General features: G+C 37.5%; 1 protein-coding gene across 9 annotated transcripts in view; it reads right to left on the bottom strand.

Annotated features, from left to right (window-relative positions):
• The window catches only part of ERBIN (erbb2 interacting protein), a 129,973-nt gene that overhangs the window by 64,718 nt on the left and 37,631 nt on the right, over positions 1–27,624 (bottom strand). For 8 of the 9 annotated variants that reach the window (XM_005221458.5, XM_024981265.2, XM_059878706.1 and 5 more), the window contains exons 2-4: positions 18,670–18,717; positions 11,503–11,700; positions 7,887–8,004 (exon numbers count right to left, since the gene is read on the bottom strand). In XM_005221458.5, coding sequence (XP_005221515.1) covers positions 7,887–8,004; positions 11,503–11,691 — 307 coding nt within the window. In that variant the 5' untranslated portion in view covers positions 11,692–11,700; positions 18,670–18,717. Of the gene's footprint in view, positions 1–7,886; positions 8,005–11,502; positions 11,701–18,669; positions 18,718–27,624 lie in introns of those variants that run through there. The other variant, NM_001206153.2, reaches the window with a different exon arrangement.

Below are 27,624 nucleotides of genomic sequence, written 5' to 3' on the forward strand. Positions count from 1 at the left end.
GTCAACTTTTGATGATATCTTTACTTTTTCCCAATAAACACTTTCTGAGAGGGTTGAACCTCACAGATATAAACAAGACATTAACTAAAACTAGATACTTTACTGATCTTTCCTAGAAAGTGAAAGTGAAAGTCTCTCAGTCATGTTCGACTCTTTGCGACCCCATGGACTATGCAGTCCCTGGAATTCTCCAGCCCAAAATATTGGAGGGGGTAGCCTTTCCCTTCTCCAAGGGATCTTCCCAACCCAGGGATCAAACCCAGGTTTGATCAAATCCCAGGTCTCCTGCATTACAGGTGGATTCTTTACCAGCTGAGCCACAAGGGAGACCCAAGAATACTGGAGTGGGTAGTCTATCCCTTCTCCATTCGATCTGCCTGACCCAGGAATCGAATCAGGGTCTCCTGCATTGCAGGCAGATTCTTTGCCAACTGAGCTATTTTCCTAGAGATGAACACATTTTCACATTTATTGATCTATCTAAATTTAAGTATAGCTGACTTACTGTATTACATCTTAGGTGGACAGAATAGTGATTCAGTATTTTTTTTACAGATTATACTCCATTAAAAGTTATTACAAGATAAAGGCTATAATTCCCTGTAATATAAAATATACCCTTGATGCTTATCTGTTTTATACATGTGTGTGCCACGCTACGTCACTTCAGTCATGTCCGACTCTGTGCAACCCTATCCACTACAGCCTGCCAGGCTCCTGTGTCCATGGGATTCTCCAGGCAAGAATACTGGAGTATGTTGCCATGCCCTCCTCCAGGGAACCTTACTAACGCAGGCACTGAACCTACATCTCTTATGTCTCCTGAAAGGGCAGGCAGGTTCTTTACCACTAGCACCACCACACAGTAGATTATATTTCTTACTCTCATGCCCCTAATTGGTCCCTCTCCCCTCCATGGAGGAAAATCAATCGCCCTGACTTCAGACTATACTACACAGCTACGTTAATAAAAACAGTATGGTATTGGCACAAAAACAGAAATACAGATCAATGGAACAGTACAGGAAGTCCAGAAATAAACCCACAGACCTATGATCAATTCATCTACAACAAAAGAGGTGAGAATAAACAATCGAGAAAAGACAGTCTCTTCAATAAACAGCTCTGGGAAAACTGTACAGCTACATGTAAAATAATGAAATTAGAACATTCTCTAACACCATACACAAAAATAAATTCAAAATGGATTAAAGATCTAAATGTAAGACCAAAACTATAAAACTCCCAGAGGAAAACATAGGCAAAACTCTCTCCAACATAAATCACAGCAGGATCCTCTATGGCCCACCTCCCAGAGTAATGGAAATAAAAGCAAAAATAAACAAATGGGACCTAATTAAAATTAAGAGCTTTTGCACAACAAAGGAAACTATAAACAAAGTGAAAAGACAGCCTTCAGAATGGGAGAAAATAATAGCAAATGAAGCAACTGACAAAGAATTAATCTCTAAAATACACAAGCAACTCCTACAGCTCAATTCCAGAAAAATAAACGACCCAATCAAAAAATGGGCCAAATAACTAAACAGATATTTCTCCAAAGAAGACATACAGATGGCTAACAAACGCATGAAAAGATGCTCAACATCACTCATTATCAGAGAAATGCAAATCAAAACCACTATGAGGTACCATCTCACGCCAATCAGAATGGCTGCGATCCAAAAGTCTACAAGCAAGAAATGCTGGAGAGAGTGTGGAGAAAAGGGAACCCTCTTACACTGTTGGTGGGAATGCAAACTAGTACAGCCACTATGGAGAACAGTGTGGAGATTCCTTAAAAAACTGGTAATAGAACTGCCATAGGACTCAGCAATCCCACTGCTGGGCATATACACCGAGGAAACCAGAATTGAAAGAGACACGTGTACCCCAATGTTCATCGCAGCACTGTTTATAATAGCCAGGACATGGAAGCAACCTAGATGTCCATTGGCAGACGAACGGATAAGAAAGCTGTGGTACATATACACAATAGAATATTACTCAGCCATTAAAAAAAATACGTCTGAATCAGTTCTAATGAGGTGGATGAAACTGGAGCCTATTATACAGAGTGAAGTAAGTCAGAAATAAAAACACCAATACAGTATACTAACACATATATACGGAGTTCAGAAAGATGATAAGGATAACCCTATACGCAAGACAGCAAAAGAGACATAGAACAGTCTTTTGGACTCTGTGGGAGAGGGCAAGGGATGATCTGAGAGAACAGCATTGAAACATGTATATTATCATATGTGAAACAGCTCGCCAGTCCAGGTTTAATGCATGAGACAGGGTGCTCAGGGCTGGTGCAGTGGGATGACACAGAGGGATGGGATGGGAAGGGAGGTGGAAGGGGGGTTCAGGATGCGGAACACATAAATCCATGGCTGATTCATGTCAATGTATGGCAAAAAACACTACAATACTGTAAAGTAAATAGCTTCCAATTAAAATAAATTTTTAAAAAACATAAAAAAATAAAAATAAAATGCAAGTCAGATTATGCTCTGAATGACCTGACTCAAACCCTTCCAAGTGATTCCACTTGAATGAGAGTAAATGTCAAAGCTACGGCTCTACATTGTCTTTTTGCTCCAAATCCCTACCTTTCTGACCTCTATTCCTATCACTCCCATCTTGCTCACTATGTTTTAGCTACTATAGTCTTCTGTTTCTCATACATGCCATGGACACTCTCACCTTACAAACTGTACACTGGCTGTTTCTTCTTTCTGGTACATTCTTACCTTAGATATCTGCATCACTAACTTCCTCACTTCCACCAAATCCTTGTTCTCACTTTCTCAATGAGGCCTAAGCTCAATGCTTGTGTTAGCTTGTCTCCAAAGACGGCTCTTTCATCCTCATAGATAAAGTATGCATAACCTGAATTTTATCATGAATTACTTAATTCTTTAGCAATTTCAACTACCTGTTCCTTTTTCATTCTCACTTGACTTCAACAGTATTCTTTCTTTGTCATATACTCTTGTCATAAAAATTTGACTCTGTGGCTGAAATTTAATAAAATGAAGATACTATTAAACATGGCTATCCTGCTCAGATTAATCTATTTTGGTTATACATTAGAGTTCTCTTTTTACTGCTGAGAAAGAGAAAATACCTCCTGAAATCTAATCGAAGAACTAGCCTGGTACCATCAGCTAGTCCTTGGTCTTTCTATGAACAAGATGCAATCAAAGGGAGACCTTGGTATTTCCCTGTTGAACTAAGCAATTTCACATAATACCAATATTAAAGGAGGCCACTCTTTAACCACAAGAGATCAAGACAAAAGTGTATTTGTAATCACAACTTAACAAAGACAAAATGTGAATCTTGTCCAAGCCATCCCTTCTTCTAACGTGTGACTGCTGCTGCTTTAGTGCTTATAGCTTTAGCTTTGCTCTAATCTGCCCTCCCTATAGATAACATTTATTAATATTCTCAGTCACAGAATTATACTTCTTGACAGCATTGCATCCATAGCAAACACTCATATTCTTAAATCCTCTTCCAATCATCAAGTACAAGCCCAAATCCTGTAATAAAGTCTTTTAGCACCCGCTGCGACTCGCCTTCCATCCCCATGGCTCAATCACAGGTAATCCTGGGGATCTTTGTTTGGAGGGCATCAATATCCCTCCAATGACCCAAATGTACAATGTAAGTTAATAGTGGTTCTTTACTGTTTCTGTGTTTTAAAGACTATGGTAACAAATAGTACAGAATGTAACACTGATTTCCAGTCAAGAGTCTGAACCAGAAACTGCAAACTTAAATGACTATACTGGCTAGGGGATAACAGATGTATGGTTAGCACCAGGTCAGTGACTGTACACCCCACTTATGGTCTACATTAACAACACACTTAGCAGTGACCAGTGATCACCAGACTACGTTTTTTAAGTTCCATGTCAGTTTAACACATGATTTTTCTTCTTTCGTTATCTTAAATAATCTGATTTATTAAAACAGCTGAATTTAAGCAACATTAACTATTAAGCAAATCAACAACTTTAGAAATTTTAAAACAGAAAAAAGTAAGTGACTTCCCCAGTAATCAATAATCCCTTGTAATCAATATAACTTCTTTGAACTTAAAAGTGAAGAGCCTTTTCCAGTACTTTGTCCCCAATCATCAGATTTTCTCAGATTCAAGGAACTGCTTCCTGTTTTGACCCATAAACGTTCAACCCATTCTTTCTGAATGTTTTGACTCAGTTTTAAAAAGGCATAATTAACCTCTCCAGCATTCCCGTATCAGACAGAAAGATCTGAACTACTCTTTCTGGTTTCTCTGCATTAAAATTCCTAGTTTCTATTCAGTGTGCTTTTATAGAGAGAACTGATAGCTAGATAGTCTTCGTTTCTTTTCTCCCTCCATCAGCTTTCTCTATCAACCCCTTCTGCAAATTATTTTAATCATCATCTCTAATAGTCTGCTCAAGAAAACAGGCCAGGACTTCGCTGGCAGTCTAGTGGCTAAGAATTCATCTTGCTATGCAGGAGATGTGGGGGTTCAACCCCTTAGGGAACTAAGATCCCACATGCTACACAGTGCAGCAAAAAAGAAAAAAAAAAAAAAAAAAAGAAGCCACATGAACACAATGGATGTTAAATGTTAATTTCTCTAACACCAGTTGCTATTTGCAGTGACTTGGCATAGTAGCCTGGTGAGATTTTCCTTTCTTTAAAAAGCTAACAATACCAAAACTTTAGACAAGAAAAAGGACAAATTAACACTCGTAAATTAAGACTTTAGTTTTATTATGATAAAAAGTGAATTCCTTACAAAATGAAGACAAATATCAACACCTTAAATTTATATACTTCCTGTATACACACTGGTCCACAATGTGGTTAGCAGTCTCATGAGGCAGAACGGGAAGTGGTAATATTGATGAAAGTATGTATAGTCTAACTGAGAATGAGATTAATTTCCAAATATAGCAACATGGCAAATAAAGAAATAATGATCAGAATACAATTCAATTTTTCTCTTTCTAAACAAATGTTTTAATCACTAAGCCATATTACTTGCCAGTGAGAAACACTGGAAGAAATATTAGAATATCAGAAACTAAGAAAATATGAAAGTAAAGAATCCTAAAACAAGTGCTTTTAAATAAATACAGCTTGCTGAAACACTAATAAAGCATGCCACAATGTTTCCTGCCTCCTTCCAAGCAGGGATCATATAGATAGTAAACATGAAAAAAATATGTTATATTAAGATAGAATATCATTAGATTGAACTGATAAAAACACCTAAAAGGATAAGAATACTAGAACTTGGATACAAGATTAAAGAATCTTATGCAACATTTAACATAATGAGATGTTGTATCAGAGAAAATATTTAGGGGTATGCTGCTGCTGCTAAATCGCTTCAGTCGTGTCCGACTCTGTGCGACCCCATAGATGGCAGCCCACTAGGCTCCCCTGTCCCTGGGATTCTCCAGGCAAGAACACTGGAGTATACTTAGGGGTAATTCAATTTTCTCATTCAGAATAAAAGATGAAACTCATCCATCTCTAACATAATGGCCATCTTAATACTAAATAAAAGTAATTCCAAAATTTGATAAACACTGCTTTCATTTAACGTGCTATCCTTTCTTTTAAGCAAGCTGTTAACTTAAATGTACAAATAATGAAACTCAAAATTCTCATAATCAACCACATCATGCTGTAATATGTGTAATATATTCCTGTTTTCAATAATGTAGACTTGGAGTTCTCTGGTGGCCTAGTGGTTAGGATTCTGGGCTTTCACTGCTGTGGCCTGGGTTCAGTCTGTAGTCAGAAAACTGATATCCCACAAGCCATAAGGCACAGCCAAAAAGTAATAATAATGTAGACTCGTATAAGCATATACTTGAGGCTTACACAAGTTAATTAAAATACTCTCAACTCTATAAAAGTAAAATGGGTTAATTACATCAGTTGTAATGATGACTATTAGATTAGGAATTAGAAGTACTAGAATTTTTGTCAGTCAAGGAATGGTTCTGACATAATCATAGTTTCTTGTCTCTCTTCACTTACTTTGTTCATCATCAATGAAATGCAGTTGCATTTAGACATAAGTTTAAGACTAAGAAGAGAAGAAAACAAATAAAAGGCAAGGGACTGATTCTGCCATTTAAAAAATAGATGCGATCACATAGAAAGACAAGAAAAGAATAGACAAAATCAGCTTAATTTTTAATGAAATAAATTGTAAGATTTTACTGATAACAATAACTAATGCCATTCTCTTTCAGAGAAGAATACTTAAGTGCTTATCCTAAATCTTTTGGTCACATAGAAATTCTAACTCTTCAAAAAACACTCACAAGCTGACAGAATTGTACAAAGCAGGTTTTCAATAATCCACAAAGAACTGCTGAAGCTAGAATGAAAAAAAAAGAAACACTACAGTCCAATGGGTTGTCATAACTCAAACACGTTATTCTTTGCATGAAAGTCTAAGATACTGATTGAATGATGTTGTAGGGCGTAACTGCACAATTCTCAAGTTTAGAGAAGTCTGGAATTACTGCATTTTCAGGAGGAGAATAAAGCATGTACATTATTGAGCCAAGGAACAGTTTCATACTATGAAGACTATTAACATTGGTTACTAGCCTTTGTGTATGTGATTTTACCCTTAACACCAAAAAGTAGAAGAGATAACCCTTCAGAGTGGAAGGTTACACTTAATGACTTCTAATGCCACAGTTCCAAATTTCTACAATGCTACTTAACTGTCAGTGTATGTACAGCTACAATGGTAATGGATCAAGTTCATTTTCTTTGGAATTTACGCAATACTTGCCACTCTATTAAGCATGAGGAATGGAGACAAATTTCAAACTGCCCTTGAAGAAGCTGAGGAAATTAATTAACCTAAAATAAAATCATGAGAAGAAAACTCTTAACAACTAAAAGTCAGCTGATCTGAACTCTACAAAAACAACATCACAAAAAGATGGACAAGCTGGTTTTAAAAGATCAAAGAGACACAACTGAAAGCTACATGTGATCTTTAACTTGGTGTAGGTTGGGCAAATAGCTAAAAAGGGCATTACTAGGCAACAGGGGAAAATATGGTGTCAAATTTCTTGAGTGATAATGATATTGTGGTTATGTATAAGGATTTCCTTGGTCTTGGGAAATGCTTATTCTAATATTATTCCAATATATTGTAATATGCTCACTCTAAAATTTTTAAGTGTTACTTCTCTCTCACTTCAAGGTAAGGAATTAACAATTTGGAACATCTCTTCCACACTTTAATGTTCAAACTAAGCACACAAAACCAAGACAATGTACCCCAAGAGAACAGTGACTATGTCCTTTTACTTTTCATCATTAATTTGTAATCCAAGCTCCTAATAAAGTATTTGGCACAGAGTAGTCTCTCAATAAGTATTTGCTGATGTTCAATTCATTAATGTAGCACAACTTTTTTTTAAACTTTAACATTACACTGTAAATATTTTACGTCAGTATCATTAGGAGCTACATTACAGTCCATGCTTACAGATGATTCAAAATGTGTTATTAACAATCGACATTACAGCTACTTGTTACTAGTTTCTCATCATCACAAACATGGCAGTAAATATATATATGAAAAAAGATTTAAGGACACAGATGTGCATGCACATATCCACAGCATTTCAATTAAAGCTATTTAAAAATGTTTATACTTATTCTTCATTTTGCTTTAAATTCTCATAGATTTATACATATATATAAAAAAACTAATATAACAGACTGCAATCTGACTTTTAAAATTCTTTTTTATCTGGTAAAATACAAAAGAAATTTTATTTATTTAACATGTTCCCCAAGCACAAAAATTTAGAAAGAAAGAATCTTACCATTCTTGCTGACATCCAGTTCCCTGAGATTGATGAGATTTGCAATAGATGCTGGTAATGCTGTTAAATCATTATCTGGCAAACTCAGTTTGTGTAGAGACTGACAGTTAAAAAGTTGCTGTTGAAACAAGGTAGAGAAGGATGTTGATTATTCCTTCAGTTTCCTTAAATATTTCATTTATTAACCGTTAGAAAGACAAATATTATTAACATCATTAAAACTGAATGAATTATACCTACACACATACCAGAGAAGACCTCTTATTATTTTATGCTATTATATATTTGAATACAATTGGACTACTCAGAATGATTTATATCCTCACACTTCTACCCTGGGCAAAATGCACTTAACAAAATCTAGCATATGGTGTATTTTCTGTTAGGGTCATAAGAAATAAGTGGCTGCTAAATCTAGTAAACTAAAAGGGCTTCCCCAATGGCTCAGATGGTAAAGAATCTGCTTGCAATTCAGGAGACCCAGGTTCAATCCCTGGGTCAGGAAGATTCCCTGGAGAAGGGAATGGCTACCCACTCCAGTATTATTGACTGGAGAGCTGCATGGACAGAGGAGCCTGGTGGGCTATGGTCCATGGGATAGCAAAGAGTCAGACACAACTGAGCAACTAACCCTTTCACTTTCACTTTGGATCTTATGTTTCAAGTATCCTTATTCCAAAATGTAAGTTTATAAGCTGAATTTATATAAATTCAAATATGTAAAATTGGTTTTAAATTAATTAAAATATAGAACTCTGATTTGAGAGAAAAATAAAATAAGGGAGCAAACATACTGTTATGCTAAAATCACAATAATGAAAATGGGACTTAAATATATTTAACCAAAGGCAGTAAGTACCAGAGAAGGTAATGGCAACCCACTCCAGTACTCTTGCCTGTGCCTGCAAAATCCCATGGACGAAGGAGCCTGGTAGGCTACAGTCCATGGGATCTCGAAGAGTCGTACGCGACTGAGCGACCTCACTTTCACTTTTCACTTTCATGCACTGGAGAAGGAAATGGCAACCCACTCCAGTACTCTTGCCCGGAGAATCCCAGGGATGGGAGCCTGGTGGGCCACCATCTATGGGGTCGCACAGAGTCGGACACGACTGATGTGACTTAGCAGCAGCAGCAGCAGTAAGTACATGGGCTACTTCTAAGCTTCATATTAAAAAAAAAAAAAAAAAAAAAACCTTTGCAGAGTACAGAGGATTTTTAGGTACTGAAAATACTATGTTTGATTGCATAATGATGAATACATGTCATTATATGCATTGTGCTATCCACAGACTGCACTACACCAAGAGCAAACCATAATGTCAACTATGGACTTTGGGTGATTATGATTTTTCAACACAGGTTCATCAGTTCTAAGTACTATGGTGGTTTAATCACTCTGGTACCAAAGCGGGGATGCTGATAACGGTGGAAGCCATGCATGTGTGGGGACAGGTTACATATTTGGTAAATCTATGTGCATGTGTTAGTCACCTAGTCATGTCTAACTCTTTGTGACCCCACGGACTGTAGCTGGCCAGGCTCCTCTGTCCATGGAATTCTCCAGGCAAGAATACTAGTGGGTTGCCATTCCCTTCTCCAGAAGATATTCCCAATGACCCAAGGATTGAACCTGGGTCTCCTGCACTGCACACAGATTCGTTACCATCTGAGCCATTATGTGGCCTTGGGAAATCTCTATACTTGCCTCTTAGTTTTGCTGTTGATCTAGAATTGCTTTAAAAAGTAAAATCTTTAGGAAAAAACAAAACTGTGTGCAGGATGGCACTGAATAAATCCTATTTAAGGAGAGCATTCTTCCAAAAATGGAAAATTGCTAGGCATGATAAGTGATTCAGTTATTTGCACTATCATAGCATCCCTCTCTCTTTTCAACACAGTTCCCAAAATGAGACCTCACTGGTGGTGATTAGAAAATGGGACTAATTTTGGTCTTCCATTTTCTCTAGGAGACCTAGCTAAGGAAGATAAATTCCCTGCTGAAAAATAACACGCAAGCAAACAGTCAATTACAAAGCACCCTATCACAACCTAGGGAAGAAATTCATGATCACGCAACCCACAACTTCTAATATTTTATCCACAGCTATATAAAGATTTCTTTATAAGACAATCTCAGATGGTGCTGGCTTTCAGAATGATTTTACTACTATACTAGCCACCCAAACAGCAACTCTTTCAAAACAATGCTGCCATCCGGGATATATATAAATACACACATAAATCTAAAACAAATATTTTATGTTATAATAGATACAGGCAACATTCCCTATTTTTTACTCTATGATAGTTAGGGTTACCAAATAAAATACAGGATGCCTGGTTAAACTTGAAGTTCAGATAAACAATAATTTTTTTAGTGAGAGAGGTGTCCTATACACTGCATGAAACACACTTACACTAAAAAATTACTATTTATTTGAAATTTGTAATTTAATTGGATGTCTTATATTTTTTGTCTTCTAAATCTGCCAGTCCAAATAAGAGTTTATTTTTTGGAAATGCCCCATATATTAAATTGATTTTTATGAGCCACTAATGAGTCTACACCCACAGCTTAAAAAACACTGTTGTTTGGGTGGTAAAACTATTGCAACTTTCTCTGCAAAAATAAGAAACTGAGTAGGGGATGAAGTCAGGTTAGAATTTAAGGGAAAAAAAGAAGTAACAACTAAAATATCTTAGCAAGCAAGTTGTTAATGGGAGAGGATGTTTCATGGCAACAAACCAACTTTCTCCTGCTAGTTGTTCCTATATTTCAGAAACATTAGGTCCTCCAAAGCCCTTCCAAACAAAACTGAAATGGGGAAAACAGAATAGTACCTCTGCAAAGCTGTTAAAAAAACAAAATTCTGATGTGATAACTAAAAGGACAATTTATCCTCAATTACTAGATCAAAAACTCATGAAAACTAGAAAAACATTAATTTCAATTCTTTGTCTAGGTAAATCTGTTGGCTGCAGAAACTATAGAGTCTTATTATCTACTTTGGGCTTCCCTGGTAGCTCAGCTGGTAAAGAATCCGCCTGCAATGTAGGAAACTCCAGTTCAATTCCTGGGTCGGGAAGATCCCCTGGAGAAGGGAACTGCTACCCACTCCAGTATTCTTGGGCTTCCCTGGTGGCTCATTTGGTAAAGAATCCGCCTGCAATGCAGGAGACCTGGGTTCGATCCCTGGGTTGGAATGATCCCTGGAGAAGGGAACTGCTACCCACTCCAGTATTCTGGCCTTGAGAATTTCATGGATTGTATAGTCCATGAGGTCCCAAAGAGCTGGACATGACTGAGTGACTTTCACTTCACTTTACTATCTACCTTAGTGGCTCTAACAAGCCTGGAATTAAATATAAAATTTTAAATTATTTGCATAAATAAGCCATTAACTTGAAAAGATAAAGCAATTAACTTCAAGAGATAAAGGTTAAAAATTCAATTTAAAAAACCTGAATTGTGTTACGTATTCTAAAGATGAAATTAAACCAAAACAGGGGCAATAATATATACATATGTATCAGCATTATGGCAACACTAGGTATCATATTTCTAGGCATAAAAATAACCAAAGGCAATTCTTGAAAGATCAGATTAACATACCTTTGGAAGCTCTTCAATCTGATTAGCATCTAAGTAGAGCTCCTCCAAAGTTTTCTCAAAAGTAAAAATCTCTTTGGGAACCTGTTCCAAACTGCAATGAGAATAATCAAGAGTAGTGACAGTCTCCTCTTCTCCTCGAAGACAACGACATGGTACCAACCGCACAAATAAACTTCGTTTTGTAGTCATTTTTAGACACTGAAATATGCAAACAAAAATAAGTTTAGTAAAAGCATTATAACAATTTTTCAAAACAAACTATTCCAGTTCAATTCTCAGAGTTTATACCTCACAGATAAATATTCCCTTCTGTAAACACACTCAACAGAATGCATTTACACTGCTTTCCTATCAAATTTTTTATATTTGTCGTTGTTGTTCAGTCACTAAGTCCTATCTGACTCTTTGTGATCCCATGGACTATAGGATGCCAGGCTCTCCTGTCCTTCACCATCTCCTGGAGTTTACTCAGAACCATTCATGTCCATTGAGTCAGTGATGCTATCCGCACATCTCAACCTCTGCCGCCCCCTTCTCCTTCTGCCCAGCAACAGGGTCTTTCCCAGTGAGCTGGGTCTTTCCCAGTGAGCTGGCTCTTTGCATCAAGTGACCAAAGTATTGGAGCTTCAGCTTCAGCATCAGTCCTTCCAATGAATACTCAGGGCTGATTTCCTGTAGGATTGACTGGTTTGATCTTGCAGTCCAGGAGACTCTCAAGAGTATTCTCCAACATCACACTTCAAAAGCATCAATTCTTCAGTGCTCAGTTTTCTTTATGGTCCAATTCTCACATGACCACTGGAAAAACCATAGCTTTGACTGTCCACGCCTTTGTTGGCAAAGTGATGTCTCTGCTTTTTAATATGCTGTTTAGGTTGGTCACAGCTTTCCGTCCAAGGAGCAAGCGTCTTTTTCATGGTTACAGTCACTGTCCACAGTGAATCTGGAACTCAAGGAAAAAAATGTCTGTCACTGCTTCCACATTTCCCCCTTCTATTTGTCATGAAGTGATGGGACCGGATACCATGATCTTAGCTTTTTTAATGTTGAAGTTTTAAGCCAGCTTTTTCACTCTCTTCTCTCACATTCATCAAGAGGCTCTTTAGTTTCTCTTCACTCTCTGCCATTACGATGGTATTATTTGCATACGATGAGGTTGTTGATATTTCTCCCGGCAATCGAGCTTGATATTCTAGCTTGATATTCATCCAGCCCAGCATTTTGCATAATGTACTCTGCAGAGAAGTTAAATAAGCAGGGTAACAATATATAGTCTTGTCTCACTACTTTCCCAATTTTGAACCAGTCTGTTGTTCCATGTCCGGTTCTAGCTATTGCTTCTTGACCTGCATACAGGTTTCTCAGGAGGCAGGTAAGGTAGTCTGGTATTTTCATCTCTTTAAGAATTTTCCACAGTTTGCTGTGATTCACAGTCAAAGGCTTTAGCATAGTCAATAAAGCAGAAATAGATGTTTTTCTGGAATTTCCTTGCTTTCTCTATGATCCAATGAATGTTGACAATTTGATCTCTGGTTCCTCTGCCTTTTCTAAATCCAGCTTGTACATCTGGAAGCTCTTAGTTCACGTACTGCTGCTGAGGCCTAGCTTGAAGGACTTAGAGCATAATCTTCCTAGCATGTGAAATGGGCACAATTACACTGTAATTTGAATGTTGTTTGGGATTGGAATGAAAACATATTTTCCAGTCTGGTGGCCCCTGCTGAGTTTTCCAAACTTGCTGACATACTGAGTGCAGCACTTTAACATCATCATCTTTTAGGATTTGAAATAACTCAGCTGGAATTCCATCCCCTCCATTATCTTTATTCGTAGTAATGCTTTTTAAGGCCCATTTCACTTCACACTCAAATTTATAGTGAATTTAAAAATAAACTTAAGCACTTTTGTACTTCACAAAATGATCCTAAAAGTAACCATTTGTTGTTGTTGTTTGTTCAGTTGCACAGTTGTGTCCGAATGTTTTCAATCCCGTGGACTGCAGTACACCAGGCCTCCCTGTCCATCACCACCTCCTGGAGCTTACTCAAACTCATGTCCATTGAGTTGGTGATGCCATCCAACCATCTCATCCTCTGTCGTTTTCTCCTCCATCAATCTTTCCCAGCATCAGGATCTTTTCTAATGAGTTGGCTCTTCACATCATGTGGCCAAAGTATTGAAGCTTCAGTTTCACCATCAGTCCCTCTAATGAATATTCAGGGTTGATTTCCTTTAGGATTGACTGGTTTGATCTCTGTGCTGTCCAAAGGACTCTCAAGAGTCTTCTCCAACACCACAGTTCAAAGTAACCATTTATATGCTTCTAAAAGAACCATTTCAGAATGACACCTCCCTTATGGCAGAAAGCCAAGAAGAACTGAGGAGCCTCTTGATGAAAGTGAAAGAGGAGAGTAAAAAAGCTGGCTTAAAACTCAACATTCAGAAAACTAAGATCATGGCATCCGATCCCATCATTTCATGACAAACAGATGGGGAAACAATGGAAACAGTGAGAGACTTTATTTTCTTGGGCTCCAAAATCACTGAAGATGGTGACTGCAGCCATGAAATTAAAAGACGCTTGCTCCTTGGAAGAAAAGTTATGACAAACATAGACAGCATATTAAAAAGCAGAGACATTACTGTGCTGACAAAGGTCCGTCTAGTCAAAGCTATGGTTTTTCCAGTAGTCACATATGGATGTGAGAGTTGGACCATAAAGAAAGCTGAGCACTGAAGAATTGATGCTTTTGAACTGTGGTGTTGGAGAAGACTCTTGAGAGTCCCTTGGACTGCAAGGTCATCCAATCAGTCAATCCTAAAGGGAATCAACCCTGAATATTCATTGGCAGGACTGATGCTGAAGATGAAACTCCAATACTTTGGCCACCTTGGAAGAACTGACTCATTGGAAAAGATGCTGTTGCTGGGAAAGATTGAAGGCAGGAGGAGAAGGGATGACAGAGGATGATGGTTGGATGGCATCACTGACTTGATGGACATGAGTTTAAGCAAGCTCCGGGAGTTGGCGATGGACAGGGAAGCCTGGAGTGCTGCTGTCCATGGGATCGCAAAGAGTCGGACAGGACGGAGCTACTGAACTGAACTGAAAAGAACTAGGCTTTATAAGTCTGCTCATCAACAAGAAAAACCCTAATATAACAAAGAAATTTATTTAACTTCTGATTAAGAGCTGCTTCTTAATTAAGAACTTGACTATATGCAATTCTGAGTAGAAAAGTGGGAGTGCAAAGGTATTTTCAGGTCTCCCTAACCAGCCATTTAACTTTCCTGTAACTCTCCCACATCAGAATTCCTATCTATGCGAAGTATATTTTGTTTCAATTAATGCTGTTCTTTTAATTTTTCTAAAGTGTACAGATTTTATATTTGCTTAAGGTTACACACTAGAGAAGAAACTTGCTTCAATAAAGTGCTGCTGCTGCTGCTAAGTCGCTTAAGTCGTGTCCGACTCTGTGCAACTCCATAGACGGCAGCCCACCAGTGCAGACTTCATTTCAATCTAACTGGGGGAAAGATTCAATTCTGAATTAGTGAAAATTTTCAAGGCTAGTTTTATTAAGAACACATACATACATACAGAGGTTAATTCCAACTAGGAGGTTAACATTAATTTACTAAAAGAAAAAGCCCATCTCAATAAAATAAGAATGACTTCTAATTAGTGTTATCAATTCTTTGCAAAATAATAATAAATTCTTGCCCTAGGCAGAAGACTCCATTAAAGTATTAGATTACTTCTACCCAGAGCCAAGACTAGGTTAAAGCCAGTGAGGCAAATGCCTCAGACACAGTAAAACCCTTCAGTAATCAAACTAAGTATTTTAATGCAACATTTTTGTAAAAAATCAAACTCTTGGAAAAATAATTCATTAATCCAAGGTTAATTTAAAAGTAAAGACAGAATCAGTATGACTAATTTTTCTCTTTTGCCTCAGGCTCCAACATGAATCTGCAAGGCATTGATTCTAACTCTTCAAATTATATCATATTCTTAAAGTGTTTGACAGTAAGGGTTAAGTATTTCCCTAGCAAGTAAAGAAAAAAAAAATCTGACTATTCTTACTTAATCACCATGTGCACCAGGCACTGTGCTAAATTCTTCATATAAACTATATGTTTATTCTCATTTCATCCTCATGTATCTTAAGGCATGTACTATTATCATCCCCATTTTCCATAAAGAAACTGATTCTGTACTCATACTGCACTATACTATTTATCAATATATTAGGATATACTCATCTCAGAAATCAAACATCAATTGGTCTTTACTACATACTTCTCCTTTAGGGTTTATAGAGACAAACAACTGATGGGAGTTCAGGACAAAATACGGTACTCAGGGAATACTTAGTATCTTAACCTAAAGGAATTTGAGAAAATAGCAGAAGCAGGAAGGTCACTCTGATCTCTGTGCCTTTCCCCCCGAAACAGGTCATAAAAATGTTTCTGTTAAAGGGGTCTTCTTTATACTAGAAGGTATCTCTAAAGATGAAGGGAGAGAAATTCTAATGAACAGGGCCTGCTAAATCTCCCCGTTTACTACATTTACTCTTTGACCTATTGTATTTCTACACAACAGTCCACTTCATCAAACATCACATAAAAATACTTGTTTAACTGTTTCTTTGGGTCTTCCTTTCCTTACAAAGGCTCCCTGTGTCCTTTAAAACTTACATTAAACAAATGAATACATTTTTCTCCTGTTAATCTGTCTTTGTCAGTTAAATTTTCAGACCCAGCCAGGAACCCTAACAGGGGGAAGGGAAAATTTTTCCTTCCTTACACTAATAATGTCAAACATCAAATGTTTCTATCTAAAATTTCTGTGTCATGGGGATGTAATGTACAGCATGGTGACTACAGCTAATAATACTGTACTGCATATCTGCAAGTTGCTAAGACAGTAGATTGAAAGCTCTCATCACACACACACACAAATTGCTTCTATGTATGGTGATGGATGGTTGCTAGACATATTATAAGGATCATTTTCCAACATATGCTAAGTCGCTTCAGTTGTGGCCGACTCTGTGCGACCCCATAGACGGCAGCCCACCAGGCTCCCCCGTCCCTGGGATTCTCCAGGCAAGAACACTGGAGTGGGTTGCCATTTCCTTCTCCAGTGCATGAAAGTGAAAAGCCAAAGTGAAGTCGCTCAATAGCGTCAGACCCTCAGCGACCCCATGGACTGCAGCCTATCAGGCTCCTCCATCCATGGAATTTTCCAGGTAAGAGTAGTGGAGTGGGGTGCCATTGCCTTCTTTGTCCAACATATACAAATACTAATCATTATGTCATATACTTCAAACTAATGTAATGTTATATATAAACTATACCTCAATAAAAAAAAAGTTACTTTGTCAATAAAGTTTACTGAATATCCTTCAGTTCAGTTCAGTTCAGTCACTCAGTCCTGTCCAACTCTTTGCGACCCCATGAATCACACCACGCCAGGCCTCCCTGTCCATCACAAACTCCCGGAGTTCACTCAGACTCATGTCCATCGAGTCGGTGATGCCATCCAGCCATCTCATCCTCTGTCGTCCCCTTCTCCTCCTGCCCCCAATCCCTCCCAGCATCAGTCTTTTCCAATAAGTCAACTCTTCGCATGAGGTGGCCAAAGTACTGGAGTTTCAGCTTTAGCATCATTCCTTCCAAAGAACATCCAGGGCTGATCTTGCAGTCCAAGGGACTCTCAAGAGTTTTCTCCCACACCACAGTTTTATGAAGGTGCATTTTACTCAGAAAAAGCAGTTTTATTGACCTAATAAGAATTTAATCATTAAAGGGGAATTTAGCTTATACTTGTATGTTTAATGAGATAATGAAAAAAAGATTCTAAAAATGAATATACACTTTCTTTTTCAACTGATAATGACTTAGGGGGGACATTTAAGAAAAGTGGGGAAAAAACTATCTGCTTTGTCCAATATGGTAGACAGAGTGGCATTTTAACCTGAAAATTCAAGTTAAATCAAATGAAATTTTAAATCTAGTTTCTTAGTCACACTGACTATATTGTAAATGCTCAATACTCACAGGTGGCTAATGGATACCATACTGAATAAAAAAAGATAAGGAACATTTCTATTACTGTAGAGACAGCACTAATATAATACTTCAAACTATTACTCTGGTTCATATTATAACTACTATATGCTTATACTTATATATCATAGTATTCAATAATTTGCAAAATATGTCCTAAAAAAATCCATTTTCCAGAAATCATAATGGATGTGAAAGCGTAACTCCCAGCTGAGAATAATGGAACATGACACACTGTTACCAAATACAATGATTTAAGAGTGGGGGATTTCCCTGGTGGTCCAGTGCTTAAGACTCCACACTCCTTATAAAGACAGCATGGCTTCAATCCCTGGTCTGGAAATTAAGATCTCCTGTGCTACACAGAGTGGTCAGTAAAAAAGAAGAGTATATTTATTTTAGTATATTATTTAGTATATTAAATCGTATGTGCAGGGCACTTGAGGTAGAAGGCAATTTACAGGGCAGAATAATTGCTAATGGAAGTAAAATGACCTCTAAGACGTTTCTGTAGTCCTAATAATACTGCAGAACTTCTCAGAAAAGAATGTGAATTCAGAAAAAAAAAACTAGATACTTAGCTTTAGGAAACCACAAAGAGTTTATATTTCAAATGAAAACTTTGAGAATTAAAAAACAAAACAAAACAGAACTTCCTGTGGACAGAGGCAGTGAAAAGGACAATTGAGACCTCAGAATAAATTCAGTGGTCCTTGAACAAATACAAAAATGGATCCTAATTTAGCAGACTAAAACTGCTAATTGATAAGAAAGGAGGGGGACCTTAATTATTGACGTCAGAGGAGGAAAGCACCACATGAGAGAGAAATGAGTAACCAAATTCAAAGAGATCCTCCCTTATACAATACTGCAAGGAAGTAAAGCACAGGGAGAAAGACTGACTTGATCTGAACAGGAAGTGATCCACATGGGGACTGTTCATTAAACTTTTAGTGCTGTGATTTAAGAGCCACTTTATAAATCAGGCTTAAAATGGCAGATACAAAAACAGTGGAGGAAGAGGCGCCAACCAAATAAAAGGCATAGTAATAATGCAAACACTTTCTAACAAAAGAAATTAAAACTACTTACCACTGGGTTGAATTTATCTCCCTGATGTTTCTTAATTGAGCCAACATTCTATGAAAACAAAAAAAAGAAACAAAATTAACAATAAAAATAATCTTTATGATTTTAAGGAACATCTCTTCCAATTTCTTATTTATCCCAAAATCTAAATTAAAATCCTGTATAATTCAGTCACATAAACTCACACACACAAAATTGCTAATTTCTCAATAGTAACTGGATTTATTGTTCATAATATTTTTAGACTATTGAGAGCCCTCACCTATATTAACAGATACCACTCTACCTACCATTAAAATCCCATTTATTTGAGCTTACTGGGAAACAATAAAAGTTTTCCCAAGCAAATACACTCTAATCACCAATTATACTTAAAATTTAGTAGTTTTTGGTGGTTCTTTGTGGCAAACACTGTTAACTGCTTATCAGTCTTTTCCCTCTTTTCAGAAGTTTCTTTTATTCAAGGTGGTAATGGACCTAGCTAAATACCCACTTTTAGCTTTCCAAGAAGGGTGGACAAGTGACAGATGACACAGTTAAGCTCAATGACACGTACTTAGAAGTCTACTTTGGGGGTAGAATGGTAGTGGATTCTGGAAAAACATCTGTTTCCTTATCTAGGGACGGGTGTGAACATGATGACTATGAATCAACAAGCATGAGGATTAAAAGCCTACCAATAAGGCTGATAAAATAGAAAGACAAAGCAAGCTGGGGTCTCTTAACAGCACTGCTGAGCAGCTGAGCCAATGCCAACCACAGAAATACCTGGATTTCTTGATGTGTAAGAAAATGAAATCCTCTATTTGCTTAAACCATTGCTAGGTTTTCTGTACCTGAAAACAACACATTCCAAAACAGGACAGCCCCAAACCCAAAACAGCAGCATTAATTAAAAGTACATACATCATGAATAATCTTTTTCTGAAAAGCTCAGTGATATTAATAAATACGTGTTTCAGAATTTTAAAGGGTCACTCTAAATATATTAGACTATTTGTCCTTATAAAAAATTGTTTAGGACTGCTGAGTTAACTTTCTCCACAAATTCTACACATAGCACATACCACAAAAAACACCTCTGTGTATATCAAGCAAAGATGGCCACTTATTTTGTCACGCAACATACTCCTACAAACATGGTAGTCTGATAAAATGGGACTAACAACGAATTGAGATGGAATATGGCTACAGAAGGAGGTTAGTGAGAAGAAAAGTTTGTGTTTAGAGACTTGAGTTTGAAATACCTGAAAGCTGTCCTAGTGGGATCTTATGTAGACAGTTGCATGAATATCCAGAGATGTGGAAAGAAATCCAAACTGAGACTATAAATTTGGAAGTTATCTGTTTAGAGATATTTAAAGTAATGAAATTAGGGACTTCCTTGGTGGTGCAATGTTAAGAATCTGCCTTTCAATGCAGGGGACAGAGATTCAATCCCTGGTCAGGGAACTAAGATCCCACATGCCACTGAGCAACTAAGCCCACATGCTCTGGGACCCACAGATCCTGAGTGCTGCAACTAAGACCTGACACAGCCAAATAACTAAATAAATATTAAAAAATTAACAAAGTTATAAATTACATGAAAGAATCAAGGGCATCAACGTGGATAGAAGAGTACAAGTTCAAAAAGAAAGGAATGAAGGAAGAAAACAAATTCAATGGTTGAGCCCTGAGATACTATAAAAATAGAGGTCATAAAGAAGAGAAGAGAACCAGCAAAGGACACTGAAAAGAGGCAGTGAGTCAAGAGAAAGCACCCCTCATTCACCCAAAGTATATTCTAAAAGCTAAATGGAAAAAATTATTTCAAGGAGGAAGTTATCAACTATGTTAGTAAGAACTTTAATTGCCACTGTTTAATAAGGTAAAGGTCACTGATTATCTTACTGAGGAGTAATAGAGACAAAATGCTGTTTGTAGGGGATTCAAGAAATAGGAGAAGGATAACATCATAGCAAATATAGACAACCCAGGTAGTTCAGTTATTAAGGACACTGAAAAATACAGGAGGAGTGAGAATAGATGGCAAGTCAAGACTCACAATAGTGGATGTGTAGGGAATAATCTAGTAAGAGAAAGATACATTTTTATAAACAGATTTGGAAAACCATTCATAGACCATCCCAACAAAGTTTCCAGCCAGTTGAAAGAAAAAAGTTGCTCATGGACCCAAAAAAAACCTTGGGTGCCATGGTACACCTTAGGGTTATTTTTCAAAACTACAGATTACTGTAGCTTCTCCCTTAGAGATTCAGATTTAGAAGAGTAGCTATAATTCAAGATTCTTTATCATAAAGAAAATGATGTGATTCTTTTCCCCCCTAACAGTTTCAACAATAATCCACAGTCGTATATCTATATTCAAATTACCATCTTTTCCCCTTCCCATTCTTTTTTGATAAACTCTCATTTGGGAAACATTTGTAACTGAAAAGTGAAATCACTGTAAAAGTTTTAAAAAATATAGTATGTATACTTCCCTATGGATCTGAAGAGATCACAAGTTATACTTGGCTAGATTTAAGAGAAATCTTATGTTGGAATGATCTTTTTAAATAAGAGTTCAGAAGTTAAAATGCACAACAAAGGCTCCTCAGGCATGCCCATAGCTATCAGATGATGTTTAGTTGTTCTGAAAGATTTTAGTTTAATTATGGCTATCATATTTACTAATCTGTATTTGATACAACCTGTGCTTACTTCTGAGGAACTTTATGAACATTATTAACCCATTACCTATAAGTACATGCTAGTAAACAATGAAAATAGTTATATGTAAAAGAACAAGAATAAAAAGGTAAGAAACTTATGTAATGAAAAAAACAAATACTGTAAAGGAGCACTTGATCCTGAAGGATAAAAATAATTATATGTATAAAATGTGCTATGCCTTACAGCACATACAGCAAGAGGTGAGGAAAGAAGGCTGATGAAATAGCTACATGTCTCTTAAGGTCAGCATTGCTGTCTGACCCCTGCTCAGTTCAGTTCAGTTCAGTCACTCAGTCGTGTCCGACTCTTTGCGACCCCATGAATCACAGCATGCCAGGCCTCCCTGTCCATCACCAACTCCTGGAGTTTACACACACTCATGTCCATCGAGTCAGTGATGCCATCCAGCCATCTCATCCTCTGTCATCCCCTTCTCCTCCTGCCCTCAATCCCTCCCAGCATCAGGGTCTTTTCCAATGAGTCAACTCTTCTCATCAGGTGGCAGAGTATTGGAGTTTCAGCTTCAGCATCAGTCCTTCCAATGAACACACAGGACTGATCTCCTTCAGAATGGACTGGTTGGATCTCTTTGAAGTCCAGGGGACTCTCAAGAGTCTTCTCCAACACCACAGTTCAAAAGCATCAATTCTTCGGCGCTCAGCCTTCTTCACAGTCCAACTCTCACATCCATACATGACCACAGGAAAAACCATAGCCTTGACTAGACGGACTTTTGTTGGCAAAGTAATGTCTCTGCTTTTGAATTATGCTATCTAGGTTGGTCATAACTTTCCTTCCAAGGAGTAAGCGTCTTTTAATTTCATGGCTGCAAACATCATCTGAAGTGATTTTGGAGCCGCCCAAAATAAAGTCTGACACTGTTTCCACTGTTTCCCATCTATTTCCCATGAAGTGATGGGACCAGATGCCATGACCTTAGTTTTCTGAATGCTGATAGAAAGTTTCGTCAATGCCAGCAACGTTAACCAAACAAACTTTTATATCAAACAATGGTTACATATATATGTTAAAAAAACTTAAGGTCGAATAAAGCAATTGACATACATATTGAAGTTATAAGGAGTTCCCACAGCTGCAGAAATTTCCACTTTTGTATTTTTACATAATTTACATAATAAGATAGACCTTTAAAGTATAGTTTGGCAAATGCATACATCCATATAACCAACAGCAATCAAGATATAAAATCTTTCCTCACCCAAGAAAAATTCCTATGTGCCACTTTCCAGTCAATACCCTCACCAAGACAACCTGTCCTAGATAAGAGTGCTATGACATTTGTGTGCAAGTATTAATGAGAATGTAGGCTTCAGTTCTTGCAGGTAAATAAAGGGGAGTGAAATTGCTAGATCACAGTTCATAAAGAAAGCTAAGTATCAAAGAACTGATGCTTTTGAACTGTGGTGTTGGAAAAGACTCTTGAGAATCCCTTGGACTGCAACCAGTCAATCCTAAAGGAAATCAACCCTGAATATTCATTGGAAGGACTGACACTAAAGCTGAAGTTCCAATACTTTGGCCACCTGATGTGAAGAACTGACTCTGGAAAAGACCCTGATGCTGGGAAAGATTGAAGGCAGGAGGAGTAGGGGATGGCAGAGGATCAGATGGTTGGATGGCATCACCGACTTGATGGACATGACTTTGAGCAAGCTCCAGGAGTTGGTGATGGACAGGGAAGCCTGGCATGCTACGGTCCATGGGGTCGCAAAGAGTGGGATACAACTGAGTGACTGAACTGAACTGAGTCTACAGGCATGTTTAATTTTATTCTTAAAAAATAAACAAATCATTTTAGAAAGTAGTTTTACCACTTACCACTCCCAGAGTTCCAATTAAATTTTCACCAACACTTGATATTCTCAGTCTTTCTTAATCTATGTAGTAGGTGAAGATCAGTATCTCACTGTATTTTTGTTTTGCATTTCTCTAATTACAAAATGGCATAGCAGAGCCTTATCTGTATTTGGACCTTGGTTAGATGATAAAGATACTGGACTCAAGTCTGACATGACACTCTAGTGAGAAGAGTGATAAGATTTTGTATATGGGAAGAATGCATATTATTGTGCAAGCAGATACACTATATAAGAAAATAATTCTCCATGAGCATCTCACATTTCTGCATAGCCTGGGTTCTCTGAACAATGTCATTTACAGCCAATTTAAGATGTTTATATAAGGATACATTCCAGATAATAACATTTAGCAACACTGAGGCAGTTCAATGTCTTCTCTCCAGAGATCGTTGTTCACTGTTTAGTCGCTAAATCATGGCCAACACTTTGTGACCCTGTGGACTGCAGTACACCAGCACACCTTCCCTGTCCTTCACCGTCTCCTGGAGTTTGCCCAAATTCATGTCCATTGAGTTGGTGATGCTATCTAATCATCTCATCCCCTGCCGCCAGAGAAGATTTGTTTAAATTCCAGAGTAAAGGTAAGGTTTCTCTCTCTCACTCTCCTGAGGACAGGACAAGTCATGAGTGGTCCTATGTGTGGTCAGGTTTCCCAATTCAGGGTTCCCTTCTTCAGTGCACACTACTACCTGTGCAGATCCCATCTGACCTTCACTGTGAAGCCCTATGAAGATTCAGGCTCAAGTAACCAACACAAGTACTGCCCTGGTGGCTGCTTGCTTTCCAGGGAGTAATAAACCCTTTGTCTCTGGTTTGTGTTTTCTGGCAAGTTAACACAGTACCTTGTAAATAGGGTAAAATCCCAGACCTCTGACCTGAGATTTAACCACTATGAATCAAGAAACAGGGCCACAATGCCTTTCACCACCAAGATTAAGAGATCCAGAGTCTATTCCCCACTGCTTGAAATTGGGCTGACTGGAGGAGGAGATGGCAACCCACTCCAGTATTTCTGCCTGGGAAATCCCATGGACAGAGGAGCCTTGGCAGGCTACAGCCCCATGGGGTCACAAGAGAGTTAGAAGTGACTTGGTGACTAAACAACAATGACTTGCTTATGTCAACTCAGTGTGGCAGAAGTTAAGCAAACAACAGTGCCTCTGCCTCAAGAAGATTTACTACTACTGCTTTACCTTCCTTGAATGCAGCCCTGAGGACATGATGCCATAAAGAAGCCAGGGATAAAAGACCACATGCTGATTCACAAGTTCAAGAGTTATATAAATTGCTCTAAACATTAAGTTTACCAATTATACTGATTTTTTTCCAATGAGAAAATTTTACAATTTGTTCATTTACATGGGACATTTTCCATTTCGCTCATTTTCTCTATATTTTCTGCCTTTTTATTTGTTTTGAATTTGTCTTTTTCTCTTAGGCTAAAACTTATTAAGTAATGATTCTAATATTTTCTTCTTCTTCAAGATTTAAAGCTATGAATTCTGAAGTTCACTTCATAAATGTTGGTATGTTGTCTTTCCATTTGTTTAAAATGTTCATTTTCCATTTGATTTATTCTTTTAACCATGAGTTATTCAGAATCACCTTAATTTTAAAACATTCAGACTGGGAATTCTCTAAGAGTTCAGTGGTTAGGACTCTGAGCTTCCACTGCCAAGTGCCTGGGGTTCAATCCCTGGCCAGGAAACTAAGATCCCGCAAGCTTCATGGTATGGCTAAAAAAAAACAAAAAACACCACCATTCAGGGATCTCCTAATTCCATTACTTCATGGCAAATAGATGGGGAAACAATGGAAAAAATGAGAGACAATTTTGGGGGGCTTCAAAATCACCACAGATGGTGACTGCAGCCATGAAATTAAGAGACTCTTCTTGCTCCTTGGAAGAAAAGCTATGACCGACCTAGACAGAATATTAAAAAGCAGAGCTATTGCTTTGCCAACAAAGGTCTGTCAAGTTAAAGCTATGGTTTTTCCAGTAGTCATGTATGGATATGAGAGCTGGACTATAAAGAAAAAGAAAGCTGAGTGCCAAAGAATTGATGCTTTTGAACTATGCCACTGGAGAAGACTCTTGAGAGTCACTTGGACAGCAAGGAGATCAAACCAGTCAATCCTAAAGGAAGTCAGTCCTGAATATTCTTTGGACGGACTGATGGTGAAGCTGAAAACACCAATACTTTGGCCACTTGATGCAAAGAACTGACTCTTTGGAAAAGACCCTGAAAGAAAGACTGAAGCCGTGAGGAGAAGGGGACAACAGAGGATGAGATGGTTGGACAGCATCACCGACTTCATTGACATGAGTTTGAGTAAGCTCCAAGAGTTGGTGATGGACATGGAGGCCTGGCGTGCTGCAGTCCATGGGGTCACAAAGAGTTGGACAGAACTGAGCAACTGAACTGAATTCTCATTTGTTATTGATTTCTAACTTAATTTCACTGTAGACAAAGAAAATATTATAATTTCAAGTCTTCCACAGTATGTTGAAGTTCTGACATCCTCACATGAGATCTACCTTGGTGTTTCATATATATTTAAATGTCACATTCTGCATCTCTTGGGCTTAGTATTCAAAAAATGTCATGTGAAACTGATTGACAGTGGTGTTCAAATCTTCCATACCCTTCCTAATTTATGGTTTCTTTTTCTACTAATTACTGAAAAGTACTGAAATCTCTAAGTATAAATGTCCATTTCTCCTTTTATTTCTATCAAATTTTATTTCATGTATTCTGAATATTTTGTAAATATACATTTAGGGTTCTTATATCTTCTTGATAAATGGATCCTTTTATCATTATAAAATGTCCTTTTACTCTAATAATCCTTAAAGTATATTTTGCTATAACAACTTTCTTTTGATAAGTGTTAGTATACCTTTCCCCACTATTGCTTTTAACCAAATTTGTTTTTAAATTGCCCATTTGTACAAAGCATATAGTTGGTTCTTGCTATTTTATCCAACCTGACCATTTCTATGTTTCAATGCTTGGCTTAGACCATTTGTATTTAATATAATTACTTGTATAATTTAAGTTTATTGCATTACTATTTATTTTTAACTTGTTCTTTGTTCCTGTTTTCCTGCCTCCAAATATAGTTATTTCCCTATATAATCTCATTGTGCGGACTTTTAAGTCATACACACACAACACAAGTATTTTGGCTGCTCTAGGAATGTACAGCACATATTCTTAATTCATCATAGTCCACCTTCAAATAATATTATACTATTCTAATTACATACATAATTTTATATATAACAAATGCAAAAGAGTATAATGTGTTTGTTTATACTCTCATGTTTCATGCTATGGTCATAAACTTTACTTCCATATATTATAAATCCCAGGGCTTCCCAGGTGGTGCGGGGGTAAAGAATGTGCCTGCCAACACGGGAGGTGTAGAGTAGGAAATGGCAACCGACTCCAGTATTGCTGCCTGGAAAATTTCATGTCAGATAAGTCTGTCAGGTCACTTGGACAGCAAGGAGATCAAACCAGTCAATCCTAAACGAAGTCAGTCCTGAATATTCTTTGGAAGGACTGATGGTGACGCAGTGCATGGGGTCTCAAAGAGTTGGAAACACCTGAGTGTGCACGCATGCATGCACACACACACACACACACACACACACACACATTCACTGTCACTTATATAAATTTAAAGACCAGAAAACAGACTTCTGTATTTATTCACACACTCACCATTTCTTATGGTCTATTTCTTATAACAGATTTGCTATCAAGGCCATTTGAGCAGTGTTTTTAAAGATACTGCATTTTTTAGTTCTAGAATATGCATTTGGTATTTTTCCAAAGTTTCCATCACTCTCCTGAAATACTCAATCCCTCACATGCTATCCTGCTTTAAAATAACTGTCTCCTAACTCACTGACTCCTAACTCTGGGTCATCTAAGAAGTCTGTTCACTGTTTTCTCTTAATTATATAATCATATTTTCCTGTTTTATGTTTCATATTTTTTCATAGTATTCTAAATCCTTTTTATGAGGGTTGAGAAATGAGCGTAAAACTGTTAAGTTTTCTTTATTTCTCAGAGAATTATGCTCTTCCCTCAGTTAGGATGTATGCATGCATGCTCAATCAGTCGCTCAGTCATGTCAGACTCTTTATAACCCCATGGACTGCAGCCCGCCACGCTCCTCTGCCCATGGAATTTTCCAGGCAAGAATGCTAGAGTGCCTTGCCATTTCCTACCCTTGTGTCTCCTGTATTGGCAGGCAGATTCTTTACCATTGAGCTACATGGGAAACCCCTAGTTAGAATGAGTCACGGATAATTCAGATTTCTAGCAGATTCAATTTGAGCTGAAAC

This window comes from Bos taurus, chromosome 20 (assembly GCF_002263795.3).
Source record: "Bos taurus isolate L1 Dominette 01449 registration number 42190680 breed Hereford chromosome 20, ARS-UCD2.0, whole genome shotgun sequence".
NCBI lineage: Eukaryota > Metazoa > Chordata > Mammalia > Artiodactyla > Bovidae > Bos > Bos taurus.